The sequence below is a fragment of the Mirounga angustirostris genome, unplaced genomic scaffold, assembly GCF_029215605.1.
Source record: "Mirounga angustirostris isolate CCGP_5_RB_7025 unplaced genomic scaffold, mMirAng1.0.hap1 SCAF_2, whole genome shotgun sequence".
Classification (NCBI taxonomy): domain Eukaryota; kingdom Metazoa; phylum Chordata; class Mammalia; order Carnivora; family Phocidae; genus Mirounga; species Mirounga angustirostris.
In genome coordinates this window covers 11,942,755-11,970,704 of record NW_026991710.1, presented here as the reverse complement: position 1 = coordinate 11,970,704, position 27,950 = coordinate 11,942,755, and the positions used below count along the sequence as shown (strand labels likewise).

The 27,950-nt window shown below is 44.5% G+C and overlaps 1 protein-coding gene across 4 annotated transcripts; it reads right to left on the bottom strand.

Moving 5' to 3' along the window:
- Positions 1 to 26,507, bottom strand: BST1 (bone marrow stromal cell antigen 1). Of its 4 annotated transcripts, none has more exons than XR_008506626.2 (10): positions 26,235 to 26,497; positions 23,673 to 23,799; positions 21,852 to 21,987; positions 18,812 to 18,894; positions 15,615 to 15,691; positions 14,724 to 14,816; positions 11,400 to 11,486; positions 7,863 to 7,922; positions 5,531 to 5,735; positions 1 to 1,045 (listed from the first exon to the last, which is right to left on the bottom strand). XR_008506626.2 is itself a non-coding variant. In XM_045881453.3 (9 exons), the coding sequence occupies exons 1-9, from the start codon at positions 26,402 to 26,404 to the stop codon at positions 940 to 942; spliced, it is 939 nt and encodes a 312-aa protein (XP_045737409.1). In that variant the 5' UTR covers positions 26,405 to 26,493; the 3' UTR covers positions 1 to 939. The 4 variants fall into 4 exon arrangements, 1 of the variants encoding a protein (XP_045737409.1); XR_008506625.2 differs by having other exon boundaries at positions 5,535 to 5,735; positions 26,235 to 26,496; XR_008506627.2 differs by lacking the exon at positions 14,724 to 14,816 and having other exon boundaries at positions 5,535 to 5,735; positions 26,235 to 26,507.
- Between the last annotated feature and the right edge of the window lie 1,443 nt (positions 26,508 to 27,950).

Genomic DNA, 27,950 nt, shown 5'->3' with positions numbered 1-27,950 from the left:
TCAGGTTGCAAGCATCTCCTCCCGACAGCCTCGGAGGAACTTTATCTATATGTTAGGATATTTTTGTTTTTCCATACTTTCGTAACATGTGATTATGTTTGTTTTTTTTTTTACAATTTATCGAGATAATCTTAGATCATTTTCTGGATTACAGCCATAGCCTTCTTTCATTTTTCCTTTGTAATGATTAACATGATCTTTATTGATTTCCGCTTATTGACTTTCGCTAAAACTAAAAAACAGTACGCAAAGAGAAAGGTGCTAGACAGAGCGTGACCGTCTTGTTATTTTGTTCTATGGAAACCAATTCTTCATGGAATTAGTTTCATTATGATTGCTTAGATAGGCGTAACTAAGATGAGTAGTCACTTTATCATGCAACCCCAGAAATATTCCCACAATTATAAAGATTGCCATAAACAAAATGAAAGAGAATAGCAGGAGCCAGCTGTGGAGTCTCCTGTTTTCAGGATCGTCCCCCATACTTGGACCTTGTCAAATAGCATGAGTAGCTTGGCTCGCGCCAATAGTGTATATATATCTTAAGCTATCAATAAGCAAGCAGTGTGCCCCACTGAGGATAAGGGAAAATACAGAAAAAATACAGAATTTAGTTCTGTTAGAATTTCCTAAAAATATTTTTTATACAGCAATAGTTTGGATCTCAATGCTTTGTACCATTATGAAATAAGAAGCTAATAACTCGCTTTAATTCTAATGCAGCAATTTTAACCTGTTCAATAGGACTAGATAAATTTCTTGTCTCTGAAATCTGGAGCATGTGTATCATTGAAAACTCCTCTCGGGACATTGTTTTCCCAGCAGGGAGCTTCATTAGACAATGGAATCACCTGGTATGCACAGAACAAGAAGGATGAATGTGCAAAGGGCAGGCTTCAGGGCTGGTGGACGGTTAGGGCTGCACAGCGGAGTTTCCAGTTACATTTGAACAGCTGAAGCCAGAGCCACTAAGAAAGGAATGATATGGCTGGCACCAGGTTCTGCCCAGAGAGGTGGGACTTCCCTTTGAGTAGATGCTGCTGCCCTGCAAATCAAAAAGGAAATAAAGAAAATGTCAGTGTTGGTGTCTGGCGCCTACTTTCAAAAATATGCATACACGCGGGGCGCCTGGGTGGCTCAGTTGGTTAGGCGACTGCCTTCGGCTCAGGTCATGATCCTGGAGTCCCGGGATCGAGTCCCGCATCGGGCTCCCTGCTCGGCAGGGAGTCTGCTTCTCCCTCTGACCCTCCCCCTTCTCATGTACTCGCTCTCTCTCATTCTCTCTCTCTCAAATAAAAATAAATAAATAAATCTTTAAAAAAAAAATATGCATACACGCACACTGCAGAAAAAATGAAATAGTACAGAAAGTATAAAGTGAAAAGTAAAAGTGTCTTAGACTCCCCATTCTTTTTTTTTCCTAAGATTTTATTTATTTATAAAGAGAGAGAGCAAGCATGAGTGGGGGAGGAGGAGAGGGAGAAGCAGACTCCCTGCTGAGAGAGGAGCCCAATGCAGGGCTTGATCCCAGGGTCCTGGGATCATGACCTGAGCCAAAGGCAGACGCTTAACCGACTGAGCCACCCAGGCACTCCATAGACTCCCCATTCTTGCTTTCCACAGAGAATCATTGTTGATGGTTTGAGTTGGCTTCCGAGGAAGGACACCTGTCTTTACATTGTGCACACACCTACACACACCTTCATGCACCCTTTTACAAGCACAAATGGATCTGCAACCTTTTTCAACTAACATCAGATTTTGGACACATATCCTTATTGAACATATTAGTTACTTCATTCTTCCTCGTGGATGGATTCTTACTGTATGGATATACCATAAAGCTAGCCAACCTCTGTACTGATGGACATTGTGTCACTGGAGTTTAGTAAGGAAAAACCTATCTTGACGTTAAGACACCAAGAGAGGACCTGGCCAAAAAAATGGACTCCGACTATAGCAAATAGAGTCTGACCACTGACTGGATTTTTTAAAACGGAAATTACTGAATTTTAAAAACCAATTAAAAGATATATTTTTTAAAATCATGAAACAATCTAATGTTGGCTTGGAAATTTATCCCGTGGTTTTGGACTCCATTTGATTGCTGGTCACCCTTTTTTTGCTAATGATTATTGCAGCATTATTTACAATTGCCAAGATTGAGAAACAACCTAAATGTCCATCCATAGACAAATGGATAAGGAGGATGTGGTACACACACACACACACACACACACACACAGAGGAATATTACACAGCCATAAAAAGGGATGAGATTTTTTTTTTTTTTTTAATCATTTGCAACAACATAGATGGACCTAGAGGGTCTTATCCTAAGTGAAATAAGTCAGATTAAGAAAGACAAATACCATATGATTCACTCATATGTAAAATCTAAAATAAAAAAACAAATAAAAAGTGGAATCAGACCTGTAAATACAGAGAACAAACTGATGGTTGCCAGATGGGAGGGAGGATGGGCAAAAGGGATGCAGGGGGTGGAAGATACAGGCTTCCAGTTAGGGATGAAGAAGGCACAAGAAAAAAAAAGGCACAGCATAGGGCATTTGGTCAATGATACTGTAACAGACTTGGGCGCCTGGGTGGCCCAGTTGTTAAGCGTCCGCCTTCAGCTCAGGTCATGTTCTGGGATCTAGTCCCGCATCAGGCTCCCTGCTCAGAGGGGAGCCTGCTTCTCCCTCTCCCACTCCCCCTGCTTGTGTCCCCTCTCTCACTGTGTCTCTCTCTGTCAAATAAATAAAATCTTAAAAAAAAAAAAATACTGTAATAGACTTATTTGTTAACAGATAGTAGCTACACTTGTGAGCATAGCATAATATATAAATCTGTTGAATGACTATGTTGTACACTGGAAACTAATGTAACATTGTGTGTCAACTACACTCAAATAAAAACAAAATAAAGGAGGGGCACCTGGGTGGCTCAGCCCATTAAGAGGCTGCCTTTGGCTCAGGTCATGGTCTCAGGGTCCTGGGATCCAGCCCCATGTTGGGCTCCCTGCTCAGCGGGGAGTCTGCTTCTCCCTCTGCTCCTCCCACCCCCATGCTCGCTCTCTCTCTTTCTCTCGCAAATTAAATAAATAAAATCTTAAATAAAAGAAGAATCTTAAGCAGCCCACACATTTGTACTAGGGCTCCTCCTGCTGGACATTTTCTACAATTGCACTTCTGATTCAGATAATCTCAGACTTGATTTACTCAAAATTGATTTTTTTTTTTTTGCTTTAAGATAATTAATGAATATAAGGGTATAGTTATGCTTATTCTTTTAAAAAAAGATTTTTTAAAGATTTATTTATTTATTTTAGAGAGAGAGCACGGAGGTGCAGAAGGAGAGGGAGAGCACACTCCCTACTGAGCACGGAGCCCACCACAGGGCTCCATCTTACAACACTGAGATCATGACCTGAGCTGAAATCAAAAGTTGGACACTAACAAACTGAGCCATCCAGGCATATCTATGTTTATTCTTTTAGAAAAATAAAATATTACAGAACAAAATAGTTATACTGAGTGTCTCCATCCTTTTCCAGTTCTCCCTCCCTTTCCTAAAAGTAACCACTTAGAGCAATTTGGAGTTCATGTCCTTAGACCTATTTCATCATTGATGTCCATTATCATGCACAAATAGAAACATACAGTTTTGTTTTCCTTTGCTTTTCATGACTGGGTTCATGTTCTAGGCCTTTACTTGTCACATTTTAACATAAACTTGTCCTGTTTATGTGAGGTTGTGCTTGAGGGCAGCTTTCATGCAAAGATAAAAACACTATTGGCAATTACTTTGGCTTAAAAAATTAATTCTAGCTATTAAACTTACAAATTCAAAAACTTTATTTCCCCATACATTTGTCTATTTAATTTATGAATCATGTTTTTCTATTTAAAAACCTAGGGGGTTGCCCGGCTGGCTCAGTTGGTAGAGGATGGCTAAAAATTTAGTAAAATCTAAGTACTTATGTTACTGAAATATAACTTTCAACAAAAAAATCCCAATCTGATATGTTTGGAATCAAAGAGCTATTCCAACAGCTATTTTTATATGTTAAATTCTATAAAATGTTACAAATAAATTAAATACCAAAAACTGTAAGTTGTTCCTAAACTTACCCCAGAACTATTAATAACATGAGTTAGATTTATATAAACAGCTGTTTGTTCCATTCTAAACCTTTGCAGATTAAAAGTCCTTTACTCCATTATCCCTAAGCAAGTGGAGCTTGGAATTCCCACTTCTGTGTCCTGGGGTGTGTTGGGGGAAGAAGGGACAACTCATTTTGGACAGAGAATTCAGACCAAGATAAGAGATTTGATGTTTCTCCTTGACCCTGACTGACAAAGTGAGTCCTTATTTTAATAACATAAGTACATCTGTTTTCTCATATCTTCGCCAATCCAGTAGATTATCATTGTACTGAATTTTTGGCCAAAACTAGAGCCTATAAGCCTTTAAGTTTGTTTTCTACATATTTTTTCACTTGAATTGTTCATGAGAATTTTTCCATTGCTGTATGATTATTCCTACCACTGTCCCCCACCCCAATTTTATGGAAATATAATCTAATTACAATATCTACATTATATTCCATCCAGTAAATGTAATCCTTTGATGTAACCACTCACTTTTCATTGGATATTTAGGTCCAGCTCCCAATGCTTACACTTTGGATTCAGTACTATAAAGAATGCTGTGTGGGGGCGCCTGGGTGGCTCAGATGGTTAAGCGTCTGCCTTCGGCTCAGGTCATGATCCCAGGGTCCTGGGATCGAGTCCCGCATCGGGCTCCCTGCTCCTTGGGAACCTGCTTCTCCCTCTGCCTCTCTCTCTCTCTCATGAATAAATAAAATATTAAAAAAAAAAAAAAAAGAATGCTGTGATGAACATCTTTGAACATACAGGTTGCGCCCACATTCTGAATCATTTCTTTAGAAGAGGGTACCGGGGGACGCCTGGGTGGCTCAGATGGTTAAGCGTCTGCCTTCAGCTCAGGTCACGATCCCGGGGTCCTGGGATCGAGTCCCGCATCGGGCTCCCTGCTAGGCGGGGAGCCTGCTTCTCCCTCTGCCGCTGCCTCTCTCTATCTCTCTCTCTGACTCTCATGAATAAATAGATAAAACAAACAAAATTTTTTTTTTTTTTTAGAAGAGGGTACCGGAAGTACCCTAAGGTCTGACTTAGGCCAAAGACTGTGAATATTTTTATAATTTCTGATACATATTGTCAAATTGTTCTCCTGAGCAATTTATAAACTTACAATAGCATCAAGCATTGAATAACACTTTTAAAATATTTTTTCGCTATTTTTGGCTAAGGTATGTCCAAGATGTTGAGGTGAAAATTGCACCTCATTAAATTTGTATCTCATTATTACTAGAAAGATGAAATCATTCTCCATATTTGCCACTTGGGGATCGTCTCCTGCAAATCATCTCTCAATATTCTTAGCTAAGTTGTTTAAAAAAGAGATCAGTAAAATTCCTTCCAGGGCAAAGAAAGTGGAAGAAAACCTGCCAAGAGTGAAAGAGGGTTTTCTTCTTGGGGCATCTGGGTGGCTCAGTCGTTAAGCGTCTGCCTTCGGCTCAGGTCATGATCCCGGAGTCCTGTGATGGAGCCCCGCGTTGGGCTCCCTGCTCAGTGGGAAGCCTGCTTCTCCCTCTCCCACTCCCTCTGCTTGTGTTCTCTCTCTCGTTCTCTCTCTCGCTGTGTCTCTCTCTGTCAAATAAATAAATAAAATCTTTAAAAAAAAAAAAGAAAGAGGGTTTTCTTCTTGACATTCAGTGGCATGGGGAAAGAATTGTCATACATAAATCTTTGCAACAATTGCTGGAAGAATGCCCAAAGTAGAGAGCAGATCAGGTACTTTAAATCCCTTATCTGCTGTACTGTGAGCCACAGTGACGTTTTGAGGCAGTATGGTTTGGTGGGGAAAGCAAGGACTCGACACACAAACTTGGGTTCTGTTTCTGGCTCTAGCCAGTCCTAAGGGACTTTAAGAGATCACTTAACCCCTTCAGCATCACTGATGGGGATCGAGTTGCCCACTTTCTTGGAAAGAAACAAGATGATGACTCCAGGACTGCCAGGCTGGAAGCCTGACACGCCCGAAGTCCCCGGAAAGTTCTGGCAACAGGTAAGGAGAGACACCCTCATTCACCTGACACCTCCTGCAGCACAGGAGGTAAACTGAGGCACAGGTAGCCAGGGTGGCACCCCCTGCCTGTTTCAGGAATGGCTGTGTAGGGTGCCATGGGCATGATCTGTATCTGTATAAAGCTGACAGTTGGCTTAAGGAGACAAGGAGTAAAATCATAAAGACCTAAGTTATGCTGTAACACTATGGATATCTACCTCTCCAGGCTTTTTGAAGTCCTCAGCTCACTGGATTGCCTACCTATTAAGTCCTCTCAACAACCTTATTCCGCCCTTTTTCCACCTAAGTGAGCCATTGGTTTCCGTTTCTTGCAATCAAAATCTGGAATATATATATATATATACACACACACACACACACACACACACACACACACACACACCAGACACGTCTCCAACTCTTGTAGGACATTTGTCATTCCTTTCGACTGCCTGACCAAATTGAGACATTCTTTGTCTCAAATCCAAATGCCTCCTCAGAGTAGAAACCAATCATTTGTTCATTCACTCATTCATTTATTCATTCCTTCATTCCTAAGCACCTACCCGGTTGCAGACTACATGCTAATCTGGGACACATCCATCACTGAACAAAACAGGTAAAAGTTCCTGTCTTTCTGGGGCTTATGTTCTAACATGTGGGAGACAGGCAGTAAAGAATAAACTTATTGAGCAAAGAAGCTGGAGGATGAGAAACACTATAAAAAGGTAAAATAGAACATCATGAGGGGTTTCACAGAGCCATCTATGGTGCAGGCTGTAATTTCAAATACTGAGATCACCATAACTTCATGGAGGCAAGATAGGAGCTAATGCAGTAGGTGAGAAAGTTAGCCGCACAAACAGCTAGGGGAAGGACTTCCAGGCAGAATGAACAGTGCAGGCAAAGGCGCAAGGGCAGGAACATGCCTGGCATGTTCCAAGAGGCCACTATGGTTGAGGCGCAGAAAGAGGAAAGGAGCAGGAAAGAAGACGGAGAGAAATGGGCCGGGGCAGGCTGTTTGGCTCTGACTCTGAGAGGGATGTGGGAGCAACTGCAGAGTTGTGAGCAGACGAGTCACATGACTCAATGGTTGAAGAACTACACTCTATGTGTATGTTTGGAAGTTTCCCTAATAAACAGTTAAAATAAAAGGCTGACTCTAGCATCTGGGTTGCAAAGAAGCCATGAGGGATGGGACAAAGTGGAAGCAAGGAGACTCATTAGGGTCTACTCAGTAATCCAGGGGGGCGATGACCAGGCTGGTTCCAGTAGGTAACTGCATATTCCTTCCTTCTCTCTTTCTGTGTCTGTCTCTCTCTCTCTCTAATGGACTAGTTATAAAAATGGACAAAATATTCTACGTAATACACACAGCACAGTGTCTGGCTTGCAGCCCTGATTAATGTTCTGCCCCTTGTAGATGGAAGAGTGGATCCTATGGACGTTAGGGAGCACCCACTGCAGCATGACAGGCTCTGCTCTGCCAGCTCGGCAGGAGGTCAGCCCACTTGGGCATATGTTCTCCAAACCTGCAGCGACCTAGCAGCTCAGAGAGACTGAGAAGCGCAGAAGCACAAACCTTACTCAGCAGCCAGATTATTTTAGGGCGTGGGTGTTAAATCATACTGCAGTTCATCGGCGTTCTGTCAATGGTAAGGCCTGGTTAGCTTGGGGAAGCAAGGAGGTTGGGTCAGACATCTACTTACGAATTCAAAGCACAGTCAGGATGGGTGCTGTGGTCCACGCACTTTAAGAGCTTCACTGGTCTACGGAATGAAAAGAAAGAATATTTAAGGGATTATTTAAATGCTCTCACTCATCAAACATTTTATGATGTGTCTACAAAGTATTGGGGGTACAAAGTCTCTGACCTTGAAGAACACACAAACTTTTTTTTTTTTTTTAAGATTTTACTTATTTATTTGAGAGAGAGAGAGAGCACAAGCAGGGGGAGCGGCAGGCAGAGGGAGAAGCAGGCTTCCCACTGAGCAAGGAGCCCGATGCGGGGCTTGATCCCAGGACCCTGGGATCATGACCCAAGCCGAAGGCAGATGCTTAACCAACTGAGCCACCCAGGTGCTCCCACACAAACTATTTCTTTTAAGAAATATTAGCTAGCACTTATTGAGCACTTACTATGTACCAAGAAATCTGATTATGTTTATACAGACCATGTCATTGAATCCTCTCAACAACCAAATGGAGCGGGTATTACCATCTCCAACTTAGAGCTGAGAAAGCTAATCAGAGTCACTTGCCCAAGTACACACAGTAGCCATTGTGGAGCTGAACTTGAACCTTGCAGGCTCACGCCAGAGCCCAAGCATGGAACCACTTCTGTAAGGATGGAACGGGCTTGCTTGGAAAATCCTCCTGATGAGGTCTTTGGCCAGAAAGTTGGACTTGACGCACATGGGTGATGGCTAGTACCCAGGCTTCAGCAAAGAAGCTACCCAGTAGAGGGAGAAGATGCAGAGTCCCAGGAGGGCAGGGAAAGCAGAAGAGAGAGAGGAGCCAGGTAGCTGAGGCACACTGGGCACTAAGGAGGAGGCAGGCCAACAGCGGCTTTCTCCTGGCCAGGTGCTGGAAGGGACTCTGGAAAAACAGGAAATGCGTTGTTCGCTTTACTGCTCCCCAGGTCTTGACTACTCTCTGGTAAAGTCTATACTACGCAGGTATTTGTTATGAGAATAGCTTGTTGTTGCTGTTTTCTGCCCCCAACCCCCAAAGTCATTGAGTTTCATGGAGTCTGGCTCAATACAGAGCTCACAGAAATCAACCAGGAGGCAAGAGAGGCTCTGGAAAGAGAAGAGCTGGCCAAAATGTGCAAGAATCTTGGGGAGAACTGATGGCCACAGGACAGAGGCATGTCACTTGAATTGTGTGGGGCAAGAGGTTGTTAGGGGAGGAGGTTGGTGTGTTAACCTTGGTCATTCTCCCAAGGTAGACCTTTCGTTATCTCCTCTGCGCTCCCAGGAGCAATACAAATCCCAGCTGAACACCGGAGCCCAATGGGCAGTAAAGAAGAGGGAGAAGGGGACCTGAGCCAGGCTTGCAAGGGAAGAGCCCCGAAGGGCAGTGCAGGTGGGGACAACTAGAGCAAGTGAAAGCAGGCTGAGTCCCCTAGGACAGCCGTGAGCGGGGAAGGACACCTTGGGCTCTGGCTTGGGTCACCACATGCGGCCTGATGACTTACAAAGACAGCCTCCTCAAGGGAGTTCCTGGGCCAAAGTAAAGTGGTCCTAAATGTGGAATTTTTAGGCACAATTTTCCCCATCATTGAGCTGCTTTAGCAAAGACCTGCCTTTTAAGGCAAATTCATGAAAATCTGGTGCTTTCTTGTTGTGATGAGCACCGGGTGTTGTACTGAAATGTGGAATCACTATACTGTTCACCTCAAACTAATATTGCACTGTATGTTAACTAACTGGAATTTGAATAGTCTTAAAAAAATAAAATACAACCTGGTGCTTTAAGAAAGGAAGGGTCCCAAAGTAGAAAGAAAAGAGCATCCTTCAAAGCCATACAATGCTGGGTTCAAAACTCAGCTCTGTCCCTGAGTGGTGACCTTGGAAAACTTATTTAATCTCTCTGACCCTTAATTTACCCATCTGCGGAAAAGGGATATTTATATAAAGCTTAACAACAGACACAAGGAATCTAAGACAAGTCTAGAGAGAGGTTACTATTGTGGGCAGGCAGGAAGGCTGAAAGGGAGGATGAGGGGAGACTCTGAGCTGCTGGTTATGTTGTTGTGTGTTGAACTTGGGAAAATTCATCCAACTGTGTACTTATGGTTGGTGCATTTTCCTGTACAGAGTCTATAGTTTCCAAAAACAGTATTTGCGCTTTTTTTTAAGATTTTTATTTATTTATTTGACAGAGACACAGCGAGAGAGAGAACACAAGCAGGGGGAGTGGGAGAGGGAGGAGCAGGCTTCCTGCAGAGCAGGGAGCCCGATGCAGGGCTCCATCCCAGGATCCTGAGATCATGACCTGAGCCGAAGGCAGACGCTTAACCAACTGAGCCACCCAGGCGCCTGCTTTGTTTTGTTTTTAATAGAGGGTGGTAACACCTCACTTTTGAGCTTCCTGAGAGCGTTAACAGTAACAGAGGGGTACACTGATACAGCATCAAGCTGTGAAAAACAGCTTCGAGGGGCTCTTTGTCTGGCAAAACGGGGGAGCAACCCATATTTCCAGTGGGCTTTGCTCAGCTGGGAGGATTATCCAGCCCACAGAGCTCATGAGAAGGCATAGTGCGGCAGAGCCAGCTGGATGGTCGTGGGGGCTGGACAAGACTGCAGATGGAATTTCCACTCTGCTGTACCCACGAATTTTCAAGAAAGCGACCCAGTCCTTGCAATGTTGCACCTCCACCCTGAGGAACCAAGCAGGGCTGCAGACTTAGGCATTGAGGTGGAGAAAAGCAGGAAGCAGCAAGGTAAGGAGTTCCCAGTGCAGGGGAGGGTTTTCAATGGTACTTAGGGATTCAGCCTAACTTATCTAAATTTCCAAGAATCAGGGGCACTGAGGTGGCTTAGGGTGTGACTCTTGGTTTCAGCTCAGGTGGTGATCTCAGGGTCATGAGATGGAGCCCACCGTGGGGCTCCTCACTCAGCATGGAGTCTGCTTGAGATTCTCCCTCTCTGTCTCCTTCTGCCCCTCACCCCCCATTCACACGCATGCGCTCTCTCTTTCTCTCTCTCCAAAATAAATAAAATCTTAAATTTCCAAGAATCAGGAAAGCCTGCAGGCAACACCTGATTATAAGTACATAAAGTACTTAGCCCATAATGTGCTCAATCAATGGTAGCTGTTATTATTTTCCTATTGGTCTACTGTTAAGATGCATTTCTCTGTAAGAATCTCAAGCAAACCCACCCTAGCATCTATCTTGGGCAAGGATCCGTGGCATCCAAAGATAAAAGGACCACAGTGCCTGTTCCCAGGTTACTCACCTGCCAGAAGCAAGGGAGGGGAAACAGGACATGCACAAATGAAAAGGGGTTTCTATTTGTCCTGTAGCATCTTTTAAAGAGGACTCTGGACAAAAGTGGGTGGGACCCAGGCGGAGCCCTGGCCAGAAGGCACTCCCAGCCCTCACACCCAGTGACAGCCCAGAAGGCACAGTCCTGTGGCCCTTAGAGCTGATCCCAGCAGAACACATTCAACAGCCCCGTGCTCTCCAAAATCACTGCTCCACCTTTGAAATTGCACACTGATTATGATATACCACCTACAGGTGATCGTTAATACAGCTGTACTGAAAACCCATTTTCTTCAGTCTCTCTTCCAGGATTTTCACAGTGCCTTCTCCACAGGATTCCCTAAAATATAAAAACATGTAAGTAAAATTAAAGGAGGAGGAAAAAAGGAAGCTGTTTCGGGGTGCATTAAAATTTCCTATGACCACGTGCTTCCCGGGTTATTCTCCTTTCTGAGGGAATACGCGACAGTAACCCCAAAACTGCCGCTTGCGGGGAACCCGCGGTCCCCCCAGGAGACCGTGCGCTGAGCTCCAAGGTCTGCGGGTCCAGCGCACCGGGAGGGCCTGGGCTGGCGCAGGCGCAGTGCGCCCCACCCAGCACCGCCCCTCAGCGACGCGCCCCAGGCCCGCACAGGGCTGCCAACGTGCTCACCATGCAATGTGTGTTAGGTTAGGCTTTAAATGAAAGCAAGAACATACAAGTCAAAAATTAGCAAAAAAGGCAAATAAACACAAGGAAAAAGAAATCACCCCAGTCGCTTATCACTAGGGCCAAGTGCTGCTAACATTTTGGTGTATATCCTTCTAAACGTTTGAAATACGCTCCTTCCCACGAGACTTTTAAACTATAACAGGCTTCTGCTGTCCGATGCATTTTGTATTCTGCTTTGGCACAAGTATACTTCTATACACTTCTCCGCTGTTATTTTTAAATTCCTGCATGGTCTCCCTTATGTAATCAGAACATGATTCATAAAACCCGTCCCCTCTTGTTGATGATCAAGTTTGATTCCTATATCAAAATATAGGATATAGGAAATAGATCCTATATATTTAGTCACACTAAAACTAACCTTGTCGGAGCTTCATTTTCAAACACATCCTTTAATTCTTTATTCCCTTAGCATAAATTCCTGGAAGTAGGTTTTCTGGCACTAAGGTTTTGAATGCAATTTAAGGCTCCTTGATGGCGTCAAAGCACAAAAATTCAACTGAGTAAATCTGAAAATCTAATCGGCTTTATTCAACGATTCAGGAATAGAGCGGCATCCCTCCTAGTAAACAGGCAAGTGCTCTGAGAAGTCCTTGGAAATGGAAGGCTTTGTATCATTAGGAGGGTGTGACAAGGAAGTTATTAACAAAAGAAAAGAAAGGATTATTTCAGGCCAGGTCACCTTCTCTTTGGGAGGAAGGGAGAGGCAAGGATTTAGTGTGCCGATGACCTCACTGTGGCCGATCAGGAAATTTCAGATTGACTCTTGAAAGGTCACATTTCTGGGAGAGGTTGAAACTTGGTTTGCTACTGCGGGGAGAACTGACTCCATTTGGGACCCACTGTTACTTTTTTGTTGTTGTTATGGAAGTAGAGTTGATACACAAGGTTACATTATTATTATTTTTTTTAAGATTTTTATTTATTTATTTGACAGAGAGAGAGAAAGCGAGAGCAGGAACACAAGCAGGGGGAGTGGGAGAGGGAGAAGCAGGCTTCCTGCTGAGCAGGGAGCCCGATGCGGGACTCGATCCCAGGACCCTGGGATCATGACCTGAGCCGAAGGCAGACGCTTAACGACTGAGCCACCCAGGAGCCCACAAGGTTACATTATTAATTGGGCCTGTTGTTTCTTTTCCAACAAGAGGCAATGCCAAATTGCACCCTCTGCTGCCCACCAGGTCACCATGTGAGTGTTCATTTCCCCACACTCTCCCCCGCTGGGAGTCCTGCCCTCCTGTGGCCATAATTCAGCAGGGGCAAACAGCACGAATACCAGCAGCTCTGGCAAGCAGATGTGGCATTCATGTCACCGGCAGCCCTGCCTCAGTTTACCCGGAATGAAAAGAGAAACAGCCTCCCCAGTGTAACACTAATAGAGAGGGAGTAGACAGAGTGGAAATGAGTGACTGGAGGAAGTTTTCACAAAAGAAGTGGAATTCTAGGCATTACAGGAATGATGAGGGCAGGGGGTTAAGTGACATCATGTTTTAGAACCTAGCCAAAATCTGGGATGAAGTCCTTCTCCAGGACAAGCTCACTACTGAGAATTTTCAGAAAGCAATGATGTGGGGGTTTCAGGACATCTGGATATATAGAGGTCAATGGATTATTTTACTATTTGTTTTTTATAATGGCAGCTAAAACAATGCTAACCGCAATCAGGTATCAGCCATATTGTTTTTAGCTCTTTGTCTATAAGTTGTTCTTTTTTCCCCCTAAAATCTGAGCAGTTCAGGACCCTCACTTCCTTAGCTCATGACCCGTAACTCCACTCTGGCACAAACATACAACCATGTGCTCTGGGCCCTTTTATCAACTCGGCTGTAGCAGAAATGTTGGTCCAAGATAACGTTGAATTGCAATTTCCTTATCTCACTAAAGATAGGTTCAAAGGGCAAGCTGTCTCTGATAGAAACGTTAAAACAACAAGCAAGCATAATTTCTAGACAAAGAGCAAATTCCCACAGAAATAAGAAAAATAATATACACTGTTCTTTATGCAACATAAGTAAAATTTGTCTTCCAGGAAGAGAAATGCAGATCCTGGTATTACTATGTAGTAAGTCATCTGCAAATTTAATCTCTTGTTTAAGAGACAGGAAAAAATAATCCCTCATTATACGGTGAGTCTGAGGGCTCTAGGGGCTGGAAATGGGGACGTTGCCAAGATTCTCCCAGAACATACTCATTGGGGCTGGCAATACTTTTCATCAGTGCTCTGAAGAGCAAGGCCCCAGCAGGCCTCTAAAGCCTAATATGGCTGTACTTGAGCCAGGCTGGGCCTCCTTGGCTTGTCTCTGAAGCATCTGGGTTTTCGTTTCTTATCTTCCGTCTTCAACAGCAATGCTCCACACTGATGAGAAGAATAAGGTCAGCCTTGCGTTTATACAAACTCAAGTGGTTTTCCAGAAAATATGGATCTTAACAGTTTCCTTGGTCAGTTATCTGAGACCCAGTTGTGGAAATGGTTGTTCTCTGAGAATAAAGTCTTCATTACATAGTCCTTGGGTCAATTCTGAGAACTCCTGGTGGGGGCTTTCAAACAACTGGGGGAAAAACTGGCTTTGACCCACACAAATGCACAAGGAACTCTCCTATCCAGCGCTGCCCGGGTAGCTCAGAAAGGAACACCATTTTCCTTGGCTGAGAATAGTACTGAATAAAGGAGGTCCTCTCTCTGGGCTCAGGACTGCTTAGTGGCAATACCTAAAAGTCAAGACTTTGTCTTTCTTTACCCATGACATTAGAAACAGAGAACACTGTTGTTTCCCCAAAAATGAAAATGTAAAACGGGCTTGATTATAGCATATTCAAGAGAAGTGTGTTTGCACAATTACCAACATCAGTAACACCTTGGCTTACACTTTCGGTCTTCCGATGTCATGCATAACCCAGACCTCAATTCGTGTGATTTTATCCTTCTGGAAATAGGGAATTTCAAAATCTGCAAAAAAACTGAGAAGGAGGAAAGACATTTTTTTAAAAAGATTTTTATTTATTTATTTACTGAGAAAGCGAGAGAGAGTGCAAGCATGCAAGCAGGGGGAGGGGCAAAGGAAGAGGGAGAGAGAGAATCTCAAGCAGACTCCACGCTGAGTGGGGAGCCAGATGCTGGACTCGATCTCACGACCCTGAGATCATGACCTGAGCTGAAATCAAGAGTTGGACGCTTGGGGCGCCTGGGTGGCTCATTTGTTAAGAGTCTGCCTTTGGCTCAGGTCATGGTCCCAGGGTCCTGGGATGGAGCCCCACGTCAGGCTCCCTGCTCAGCGGGAAGCCTGCTTCTCCCTCTCCCACTCCCCTTACTTGTGTTCCCTCTCTCGCTGTGTCTCTCTCTGTCAAATAAATAAATAAAATCTTTAAAAAAAAAAAGAGTTGGACGCTTAACTGACTGAGCCACCCAGGTGCCCCAACATTTCTTAAAGTCCTAAAGCAATAGGATACTTTTCCCATTTCACTGTTAGTTGATTTACACATTACTTTTGTCCAGAAGCTTTCAGGGTGTTCTGTGGGGGTATTTTTGGCTTTTATTTTTAGGTTATTTATTTCATTCGTGCATTCATCAGCTATTAATGGCAGAGATGTATAGACATGGCTCTGACCTCCAGTCATTCAATTGTCTTTGCTTTACCTGAACTTACAAAAGGAAGCCTTATGCTGGTGATTAAGACAGTTTTCTTAAGCTTCCATTTGAAAAAACTAAATAAACAACTTGGCGTTCTTTGTTGTATTTGTTGATGCTGGTGTTCTTACCCTTTAACAGGATAGGCTCCTGATGGCGTTGAACCATTCAGCATGACATAGATCACCCCAGAACTGTCCTTTGAATACTGTAAGAAGAAACAAGTATTTTGATTAAATTAACACATGTCATTTTTCAGCTATGAAATGAGCAATTTTTTTAAATTGACATTCCTCAGTGTGAGCAAGGATGTACTAAATTTGATATTTCATACAGCTGGTAGGGATGCAAATGGCATCTCTTGGAAAGCAAATTGCTTTGAAATGTCAAAAACTCATAGACTCTGTGATCCCGTGGCTGGGAATCTACTCGGAAAACCATGTGAAATGATCAGCTGGAATACACTAAAGTATGCTGCCAAACAACCTCAAAATCACAGTGGCTTTAAACAACAAAGATTTATTTCATGCTCACTCTACATCTTTATCACAAGTCCACTGGCGTTTTGTCCCCTATGTCCTCGCTCTGGGACATAAGCTGATCAAGAGTCCATATCTGCAAAGTCATTGATTGTCAGGGAAGGGAGAAGGGGACAGTGGTAAATCACAGACCAGTTCTGAGACATTTCCACCCAGAAATCATACACACTCCCTCTCACATCTCATTGGCAAGTCACAAGAAGCCACAAGCAAGTAACGTCAACAGGGCAGGGGAATGCAAACCATGTATGCAGAAGATGAACCAGACATTTTGGAAACAGCTCTAAGGACCATCACAAGCATTGTGCACAAAGGTGTGTACTGCAGCATTGTTTGTAAGCCATCTAAAATAGTCAACAACAAAGGAATGGCAAGTAACTGATAGTACTTAAGTGTCTGAAATATTAGCCTGCCATTAATAAAACTGTGCAAAAGATTTGCAAACACAGAGGAAGTATGTGTATGTAAAGCAAAGTGCAATATTAGGAAGATAAAGCAGGAGCTCTACTATGCTAAAAATAATTGGACAAAAGTCTGGGAATTTTAGTTCCCCCCAAAATTCCCAAGGAAGAGATAGGTCCAGTGAAGTTCCCAAATCTCCACTTCAGAATACTACCAGAACATACAATTTCCCTGATAAAAGGTTGATACTGGAGTGAGGTGGGGGGCTTGGAAGGCAGGTGGCACCGAGAGAGCCATGACTGGACTTAGTGATGCCCAATACCAGCGGCAGCAAAGCAACAATACACTTGAGACGTGCGTGTCATGCACGTCTCAGGGTTCCAATAGTCCATGCTAATGGTCATGGTCAAATCCACAAATGCCAAGGTCTGATGACCATAATGCTGAAGGGGTTGCCTTCAGACAGCAGGTATATACATGATTAATTTTCTTATTTGTATTTTCTATTATTTGTCACTTTTTTATCCTGAGCAGCTATTACATTGGTAAGAAAAAAAAAATGAAATAAAAAATGCATGCAGATACAATGAGGCTATATGATGTAGTGGTTGAAAAATTTGTTCTCTGGCTCCTCCACTTATTAGCTCTGGAATAAGGCTGCTTAATAAGTTGAATAGAAAGAAAATACATAAATAAAAAAAATAAGGCTGCTTAAGTTTCTTGATCTCTTTATGCCTCATTTTTCCTATCTGTAAAACAGGGGTCATAAGGGTCCCTGACCTCATAGGATTGTTATAAAGATTAAATCATTTAAAATAATAATTACTGGGACACCTGGGTAGCTCAGTTGGTTAAGCATCCGACTCTTGGTTTCAGCTCAGGTCATGATCTCAGGGTCGTGGGATCGAGCCCCGTGCCAGGCTCCCGGTGCTCAGTACAGAGTCTGCTTGAGATTCTCTCCCTCTGCCCCCACCCCCACTTGCATGCATGCTCTCTCTCTCTCTCTCTTTCTCTCTAAAATAAATACATTTTAAAAATCTTTTGGGGTGCCTGGGTGGCTCAGTCGTTAAGCATCTGCCTTCAGCTCAGGTCATGATCCCAGGGTCCTGGGATAGAGCCCCGCATAGGGCTCCCTGCTCCACGGGGCGCCGGCTTCTCCCTCTCCCGCTCTCCCTGCTTATGTTTCCTCTCTCGCTGTGTCTCTCTCTGTCAAATAAATAAATAAAATCTTTAAAAAAAATACAAAATAAAAATAAAAATCTTTTAAAAATAAATAAAAATAAAATAAAACAAAATAATAATTATCAACATGTACTGAATACTTTTCTGCTACAATTCCGACCCTCTCCTCATCACATACTCAACTACCTCTCCTTGTGCATAGACTATCCAGCACATTCTGAGGGCTCATAAAATGTGGGCATGATTCTTAGCTCCTTGATGAGAGTGTTGCTATTGCCTCTGAGTTGCAGCTATGATCCCACATTCAGGTGATGATGCCCCCGTAGCCTCCATGAGGGGCTCTGGCAGCCTGGCGCTCACTGAGTGGAGTCTCCACTGGAAACAGAGCCAACGGGTAGTGAGCATAAATGCGGTGCTCCCACGGGATCAGCAGGAGAGCTCAGCAATAAACAATGCCTTTTGCCTGGAGCCGGCCCTCTGTCGGGCTCCAAACCACAGCGTGAAGGAGGATTTAACCAAAGTAATCTCACTCTGATCAACAAGGGACCCAGTGGACACCCAGGGATCCAGGATGGGACAAAAAGGGACATGGACAGCCCTGAGAGGGAGCTGCTGGTGGTGGGTGGCAGGACCCTGAAGTCCACTGGCCTCCGAGTCAATACAGCTAACATTTAATAGACTGTCATCATCTCTGGTGGCAGTATTCTCTGAGGAACAGACCTTCGGTAAGGGGCCATTTCTGTGTGTCCAGTTTATCCTCCCCTCGCCTGTCACCTACCACCTCCTATCACCTCCTCTATGATGAATAGCAGGTTTGGGGACATTTCTGACCCCGACAGCTGGATCTCAGGTGTCCCAAGGTCTCACATAAAACAGGGGCCGCCCCATTTTACATAACAATCAAAATCACATTGATTCGAAATACTAAGAGCAGCCACAACACTATAGTAATAGCGACTATTTAATATCCTCATCTATACCAACATTCACTGAATGTGTTTGCTTGCTGTGCTAAGTATTTAGGCTCCTTAAGTCCTCACATCTTTATGGAGCAGACAGAGTGAATCAGAATGTGGCGAAGGTGGACACAAAGAGAGGCTCAGAGACATTAAGTCATGACCCGATGGCCCCGTCTCTGAACCCCTCTGTCTTATGTTCATGGGTCCCACCTGTGCTAGCCTCCCAGCCGGCCTTCCCAAGCTCACCTGCATAGACGCCCTTTTCCAGAAAGAATCCACGGGGTTGTTTTCACAATCTTCTGATGTAGGGCAGGACTGGTAATCGAGTCCTAAGGGGAAAATAGACGGACATTGTTTCATTTCAAACATTGTATCAGAGAAGAATTGATTTAAAACATTCGCTGACTCCACAAAATCTATTTAGCCTGTGTTTACAAGTTTGATGTTCACAGTTCTGCCTACCTGACCCACAAAGAACCCAATCTGTGATAGGAAGACAGGTGTCATTCTGCTTTGCACAGATGTGAGGAAGGCAGAGACCCAAGCAGTTGGCTGCCGACCGCCAAGCATCAGCATGTTAGCTCGGCTTTTTCTTTACTGAGGGTCCAGTGAAGTGATTTAAAAAAAAAAAAAGTCTTTGCTCTGTTGAGTGAAGTGCCTTCTCCAGTTAGACCCAGTCTTAGAAGTAAATACAACAAAACACCAAGACAGTGATAGTCTTTAGCCAGAAAACAGAAATTTTATGACATTTAAAATATATAAAGTGTTAAAAGGTATTACATTTTAAAAATTCTAATGACAGGGGTGCCTGGGTGGCTCAGTCGGTTAAGCGTCTGCCTTTGGCTCAGGTCATGATCTCAAGGTCCTAGGATCAAGCCCTACATCAGGCTCGCTGCTCAGTGGGGAACCTGCTTCTCCCTCTCCCTCTGCAGCTCCCCCTGCTTGTGTGCTGTCTCTCTCAAATAAATAAAATCTTTAGTAAATAAATAAATATAAAATTAAAATTCTAATGACAGAATTCAGCAGGCATATAATGGGATTGCTCCTCCATTTACTCTATAAAAAAGGAGAAAGTACTCATTAACAAGTCCTTCCAGAGAGAACCAAACAGGGCAAAATGTGTACTTCTGAAGGGAAATATGGGGAGTTTCCATGCCCCCTCAGGGCCCATCACTCTCCCACCTTCCCAGTGTTCACCAACTCAGAGGCCCTCTGAACCCCACCCCGTAGGGGTTTTACGAGATTTCATTAGGCAGACATGATTGATTAAATCATGGCTTTGGTGATTAACTCAATCTCCAGCCCCTCTTTCCTTCCTGGAGGACAGGGATGGGGCCAAAAGCTCACAGGCTCCAATACGGTTTTCCTTGGCCTTTCTGGTGACCAGACCCCATGTGAAGCTATCTAGGAACCCCCAGCCACTAGTCATGTCATTATCACCCAAAAGACATTCTTATTACTCTTCATATTCCCAGGGTCTTAGGAGCTGTGTGCCAGGACCTGGGGACAACAACCGAATATTTGTGATTATACCATACTCTCCCTTCCTTCACATTCTTTTTCTCACACTCCACACGTCCCTGCTGCAGGATAATCAAACAGATTTCCCAGTCACTGTCTATTGGATGAACGGCCACGTCCATTGACCCGGACCCTGAAATTTTCCCATTTCCCTCCCAGTGAAAGCCCTGTGCCGTCTGGCCCTCCTTTATTCCTCTAGCCTCATCGCCTACTACTTTGCTCTTTACTTGCTGCAGTCCTTGCTGTTCCTTAAATATTCCAGACATACTTCCACCTCAAGGCCTTTGCACTGGCTGTTCCCTCTCTCAGGAAATTCTCTTCCTCAACTCCGTCAGATCTTTGCTCAAATAGCTGCTCAGCAAGGCTTTCTCTGGACACTAATGTAAACCTGCAACACTGTCCTCCCTCTTCCTTCCCCTCCCAGCACTTCGTACCTCTTTCCTGTTTTGTTTCTCTCTGTAGCCCATGGAATCTTTTTTTTTTTTAAAGATTTTATTTATTTATTTGAGAGAGAGAATGAGAGACAGAGAGCATGAGAGGGAGGAGGGTCAGAGGGAGAAGCAGACTCCCTGCCGAGCAGAGAGCCTGATGCGGGACTCGATCCCGGGACTCCAGGATCATGACCTGAGCCGAAGGCAGTCGCTTAACCAACTGAGCCACCCAGGCGCCCCTGTAGCCCATGGAATCTCGGGGCAGACTGTTTGACTCGCCTGTGTCTTGTCTTATCTCCCCATCTGTAATATAAGGATGGGGTATTATTTTCCTGTTTTATTCTCTGCTGTGTTCCCGCTGCCTAGAGGCACAGAGTAGGCACTTGTAGTTGGATAAATGAATGAATGGAGGAGAATACACAGAAATGACCTTAGGCTAACTTTTAAAGTGATTCCAATACCCAGGCAGGGAGAATCTGCAGTTTTCATGAACGGAATACCTCCTCCTACCTCCTCTCCTGCTCACCCTTCAAGACTAATTGAGAACCAAGAGCTGCTGGGAAGCTTCCCAGATACCCCGGTCTGGGCTGGTGTCTGTGTTACTGCTCGGGACCTGGACTTTCCTGCATCAGAGCACAGCACGGGAGGAAATGCCCCTCACAAAGCTGTAAGCCCTCCAAGGATGTCAACTGCGCTAGCTCCAGCTCTCAGAAGGATCTGGATGCATGAGGAGAGTTTTTATTACCACCAGGCCAGCCCTGGTGACTTTCACTGTGATTTTAATTGCAAAGTATCTTCTGGTATTTGGAGTGGCATTTAAGAGCAAAGGCTTCAGAATTCATCAGAAGAGGATTAACTCCTGGCTCAACTCCATCAAGTGATTTAACCTCCCTAAACTTCAGTTTCCTCTTCTGGAACAGGAGAATCGTGAGGCCGGGTTGGGCAGGGCTGGGAGCACGTGCTCTAGAGTCAGACAGTCTGACTCTGGCGCCTCCTAGCTGTTCACTCCTCAGGAAGTTTCTTAACCTTGCCATGCCTCAGTTTCCTGATTTATCACAACAGAGATTAGGAGAGGACCTATCCCTTGGGGCTGCTGCAGAGATTAAATTAGTTAATATGTATCAGTATATGCTTAAAGAGTACCCAGCAAAAGATAAGTGCTTTCTCTCTATCATTGTCAGCATCAATTATTATTACTACCACCTACCTCAGAGTATTTGGGGGGAATCAAATGAGACAAATGCGTAGGAAAGCATTTAGCACAAATGACAAATGCAGAGTATCAACTTAACTAGGAGCTCTCACTTTCCCTGTGATTTGTCCGGGAGTCTTACCGGAGGCATTTTCCTGTCGACACCAGCTCAGAAAATCGCCAATCGTCCCATACAGAACATTGCACAGAGGTACCAAGCGACGGGCATTCTCTGAATAGCTAGTGACAAGGAGGTGGTTGTCTTCCCAGAACAGGGACTAAGGAAAAACAAACACAAAAGTAACATGAAAATGAAATCAAAGCAGATTTTTTTTCAGTCAGGCAGTCCATATTTATTCAACTCTGACTTCTCTGACAACAACTGAACTTTCTTTTTCTTTGTCTTTGCTTACCCATTCAGAGAGTGCCATGATCTCTCCTCCCATCGTTCCAAGGGTCATGCACAGGTTAACAAAGTACTTTCTCAGTAATAAATATATATATTTATCCCTAGATTTAAAAAGAGATCAAAGGACCTGGGTTCGAATCCTCACTCTGTCATACACTAGATGTGTGATCTTGAGCAAGCCATGTCATAGCCCTGTGCCTCAGTTTCCACATCTGGAAAATGGGGAGCATGAGCCCTTTTTCTTCTTCCACAGCTGTGTTCAGGAGGATATGTCACCACAAAAAGCACTTTGGGGAGTGTAAAATGCCTCAGAAATATGTTACTTTTATACTGTATTTTACAGTTTCCACTATAATGCTACAGTGTTTTCACATAACAGTAAATATAAATAACAATATCCCTCCCATGATCTCATCAGACCCTCAGTAGTCCAACTGGGCTATGCCTAGACTGGAAGCTTCCCGAGGGTCAGGGCTGTTTTGTTCCCCATTGCAAGCATCCTCAAGCCTTAGCACAAGGTCCAACACGTGGAAGTAATTATTTACTGAGTTCATCAACTAGCACCAAAATCTATGAAAGAAGAGAACAACATTTAGGGTTCCTCTTTTTACTGGCAGGAGGCAGCAAGTTGCAAAATGCAAAATATCCTTAAAAATCATTATTTTCAATCTATTGTATCTCTGAATCTTCCAGCTCCATTTACAAATTTAAAACAACAATGTTAAGATTTTTTCATTTGGGGGCACCTGGGTGGCTCAGTCGTTAAGCATCTGCCTTTGGCTCAGGTCACGATCCCAGGGTCCTGGGATCGAGCCCCGCATCGGGCTCCCTGCTCGGCAGGAAGCCTGCTTGTCCCTCTCCCACTCCCCCTGCTTGTGTTCCCTCTCTCGCTGTGTCTCTCTGTCAAATAAATAAAAATAAAATCTTTAAAAAAAAAAAAAGATTTTTTCGTTTGCAAACATCAATGTTACCTGATTTCACAATGAAAAATCGGGTTAAGAATTATGTTGTCAAGAAACAAAACAAACCATCTGACTTTCTTTAAACTCAAGGTATTGTTCTAAGCAAACATTTTATGTAGATTTTCTCATTTGTTTTCATTTTATTAGAACTCAGAACAAAGATATGTAGTTTGCTTAAAGAAACTGGTACTGAATAGACAGAACCTTCAGGTCCCTTAAAAGGAGGGATTGGTCTTCTGGGAAGATACTGAGGTTAAGGCTCTTCTGAGTCACTCAAAAGTTCAGGTCTTTGGGGCCAGTTAGGACACAGATTATTCAGAATTGGCTAGGGACAGAGGCCCAGGGGAAAGGTGTGGCAAGGTCCTAACATAGTGATTCCCCACACAAGACTTGTTGATTTAGGAAAGTTCCTTCTGCCCAGACAGGCAGGAGACCCAGAATTACCACTGAAGACAAAGATGCCTTCCCACCAGAGAACTCAGGTGAGTTTGCTGCTTGATTTTTTGGGGAGACTGAAACAGGTGCCCGCAGGGTCGCAGACACCTGGCCCACGCACCATCTATCTCTATAGAGACGGAGAGGAATGTTTTACCTTGTCTCTGGGAATGGAATGTCTGGAGAGGTTAATAAGAAGGTCGTAGTCGGAGGGAAATACGGAACAGGGATCCTTGTCCAGCACCACTTTAAAGGCTTCCCAGATAGCTGTGCAGTTCTTGTCCCTGTGCAGCGGCATACATTAAAAAAAGAAAACCAGGGCGCCTGGGTGGCTCAGTTGGTTAAGCGACTGCCTTCGGCTCAGGTCATGATCCTGGAGTCCCGGGATCGAGTCCCGCATCGGGCTCCCTGCTCGGCGGGGAGTCTGCTTCTCCCTCTGACCCTCCCCCCTCTCATGCTATCTCTATGTCATTCTCTCTCTCAAATAAATAAATAAAATCTTTAAAAAAAAAAAAGAAAGAAAGAAAGAAAACCAAACCACATCATGAGATGTTGTGAATTACGGCCATTTCTTTCTAAGTACTCCCAACAGCTTCCCGCGCAATTTTGCCATTTATCAACTCTGCATAACGAGGCACAAAAAAGACAGCAAATTCTCCTGTCTCGTGCATTAACCCCCATTTAGAAGAGGAGAAGAAAAAACCTAGGTGATGGATTTGGAAATCTGACAGTGGAAATGGCTCTCAGATGGTACGACACACATTTTTCAGAGCTAAGGAACAGAGTCTTGTCCTGGGCTCCCAGAGATGAGTAGAAAAGGCACTTTCCTGGAGGATGACAATTCCAATAAACCAGGCAGGCTCCCGACTCCAGGGGCCTCTCCACTGAGACTTAAGGTCCACTTTCCCCGGGGCCACTTGTGGTCAGGCCAGTGGATGAGACCTTGTAAAACCAGGAATGAGAGCCGGGTGTTGAGAAAAGCTGTTTCGCCTCCTGCAAATGTTAGGGCTAAAGTTATCAGGGACCACAGTGAGAAGTTAAAAGGAATACACTCTCTTGCTCTCCAGCACCTTCATTTGTCAGCCTCACAGGTCCTGTAGAACCGCCCTCTTCCTGGGAAATGCCCAAAGTTACTCAAGAGTGCAGCAGACGTTCTTGGGAAATTACGGAGTTAAGCAATCCCCTTGAATGCCATGCTCAAAAGATTATAAAAGTTTTACTAAGTTCCCGTGGCCAGCTTCTTATTTGTAGGGACCAACTGACCCAAATGTTGCTGGCTGTCAACCTGGAGCCCCCATCTGTGTTAGAGGAGTCAGTGCTTTAAGAACTATCTCCCTGTCGGACGCCTGGGTGGCTCAGTCGGTTAAGCGTCTGCCTTCAGCTCAGGTCATGATCCCAGGGTCCTGGGATCGAGTCCCGCATCGGGCTCCTTGTTCCGCGGAGAGCCTGCTTCTCCCTCTGCCTCTCTCTCTCTATCGCTCATGAATAAATAAATAAAATCTTAAAAAAAAAAAAAGAACTATCTCCCTGTCTCCGTACTTGCTGAAAGTAGTAAAAACCATTTGCTCGTGCCAAAAGATTTGGGCTGATCTATTCGAGGACGCACCTCACGCTGTCACCCTTTGCGTTAGGTGACACTAAGGCAGACAGGACGCCCTCCGGTGACAGCCACAACTCTTCAAGTCCATCCTAGCTTTCCAAAAACATTTCCCAAGGCATTTGTAACTGTTTATTTCTTGTGTGGGGCAGTGGGTAATATGGGCGTTCCTTGTATTATTCTCTGCTTTTTATTTGTCTGAAATGAATCAGAAAGAAAAAAAAAACTGGCACAAGAAAAAAACATTATGAAAACAGAAAAAGTAGGTCCAAAGAAGGAACAAAAATTAGTAAGAAGCACTGTGCTGGCAAGAGAGACTCAAACTCATAAAGTTCTCTAGGTTTCAGAGGATCTGAAATTTGAATTCCCCAAGTCCCTGGATTCACCAGTTTCTAGGTCGGCCTTCCTGGGTCTGACCATTCTGGCTAAGCATATACTTGCTGGCTGTCATCCAAACTCACCTCTACCTAATCCTTGCCTCTAGGTTGACGGCCCACAGCCTCCTTCACTTACACACACACACACTCCTCACCCCTAGACTTCTCACCCTCTGCACTTGGCCCCCCCCGACTTTTAGAAGCCCCACCTTCCGGGGCGCCTGGGTGGCTCGGTTAAGCGACTGCCTTCGGCTCAGGTCATGATCCTGGAGTCCAGGGATCGAGTCCCGCATCGGGCTCCCTGCTCAGCGGGGAGTCTGCTTCTCCCTCTGACCTTCCCCCCTCTCGTGCTCTATCTCATTCTCTCTCTCAAATAAATAAATAAAATCTTTAAAAAAAAAAAAGATTTGGGGCGCCTGGGTGGCTCAGTTGGTTAAGCGACTGCCTCCGGCTCAGGTCATGATCCTGGAGTCCTGGGATCGAGTCCCACATCGGGCTCCCTGCTTGGCAGGGAGTCTGTTCTCCCTCTGACCCTCCCCCCTCTCGTGCTCTCTTTCTCATTCTCTGTCTCAAATAAATAAATACAATCTTAAAAAAAAAAAAAAAGAAGAAGCCCCACCTTCCCCCGCGCACCCCTCTCGGGTCGAGATCCTCCACCCCCACACACCCCTACCCCTCGGCCTCCATCCGCCCTCCCGACACCCTCCTCCCTTCTAGACCTCCCCGCTTCCCCCGCCCAGCTCACCGCTGGTCCGGATTCAGGAGGGCCACGTACTCCGCGCATCGGCCCAGGATGATGCTCTGTAGGTGCGGTGTGGTGCCCTCCCCGCGCCACCGGGCGCCCGCAGCGCCCGCAGCGCCCGCGACCACTAGCAGCAGGAGCAGCTGAGAAGGCGTGAGCCCCTGGGCTGTCATCGCTGGCGACTTTGTCCCTACAGGTCCGTGCCTTCTGACTCACTTCTCATCCCGCACTGAGGCGACTCCCTCCAGAGGCGCTGCGCAGTCCGGCACTCCAGCACCACCCCCTGGCTTTCTGCCTCTGCTCCTGCTTCAGTTCCAAGATTGGGACTTCACTGGCGATAGGATTCTGGCTCTTGGCTTTGTTGTTGTTGTTGTTAAGATTTTATTTTTAGGTAATCTCTGTAGAGATTACTTGGGTGTACCAAGGTGGGGCTCGGATTTACAACCCGGAGATCAACAGGCCGCATGATCCAAGGACTGAGACGTTTTTGGTTTTGTTTTGATTGAAGTATAATTATCACCCAGTGTTGTACAGTTTCAGGTGTACAACGTAGTGATTGGACGGTTCTATACATTCCTCAGCGCTCACCATCTGTCACCATAGGTTATTATATTATTGACTATATTTCCTATGCTGTACTTTTCATCTCCGTGACTTATTTTATAACTTATTTATTTTATGTACCTTTTAATCCTCTTCAGTTATCTCACCCATCCCCCACCCACCTACACCCGGCAACCACCGGTTTGACAAACTAACAAACAAAAAACCTAGCTCTTGGCTAATATTGGCCAGAGTCCAGGAGGAAGGAGTCCCCACAGAGGTGAAGCTGGGCGGAAAGTTTAGTCATCAAAAGAAAGATTTTTCTGGCCCCAAACGGACACCTTTGACAGATGGCCTCTTTTCCACCCAAGATGAGTGGGTTTTGTTTTCAGGAAGTAATAACCACAAAACCTAATATTTATTGAGCTGCTATTATGTGCCAAACACTCCATAAGCAGTAGTCAATTACTTTTTATAACATCCTCCCAGTTGGGTTTATCATCCCCATTTTACGGATGAGGAAATTTGGGGAAGTTAAGTAACTTGTCAGAGGTCATAATCTCCCTTCCAGATAGATGCAAAATCCTGGAGTCAGTTCAGAGAGCCAGGGACACCAGAATTGCGCTTGGAATTCTGGAGGCCCTTATCCTCAATTCTCACAGTAATGATAGCTGTGAACTCTGAGTGCCGCAGGGCAAGCATTTGATAAACACAGGAAGCTGGCAAGATGTGGGGGTTGGTGGGTTCTATAACATTTTATGTGAATCTTTCTCTTTTTATTTTTAAAGTTTATAACCCAGACCCAGTCTCCTGTCCAGCCCTCCCTGACTCAGTCCACTTTCCAGATTAAGCATTTTTGTTTCAAAAGTTTTTTCTATTTACTTCCATGTTTGCAAATAACATGCCTATATGCTGTTTTCTTGATGTTTCCTTCTTAGATTCTATTCTTTGACTTCCTAGGATGGAAAAGGAAATTTTATATTTAACCTCACACATCCTCAAAAGGCATCCTTCTGTGCCTTTCGTCATCCTTAGTATTTTATCTCAAGCTTTAGATCAGTAACAGTATTTACATTATTATTGATGGGGTTTTGGAATATAGGTGAGGTTCAGTGGGGTGGAGTCCAGAGTCGAGGACTAAGAAAGAATTCTTGAGACATCTTTGGTGCAAAATGG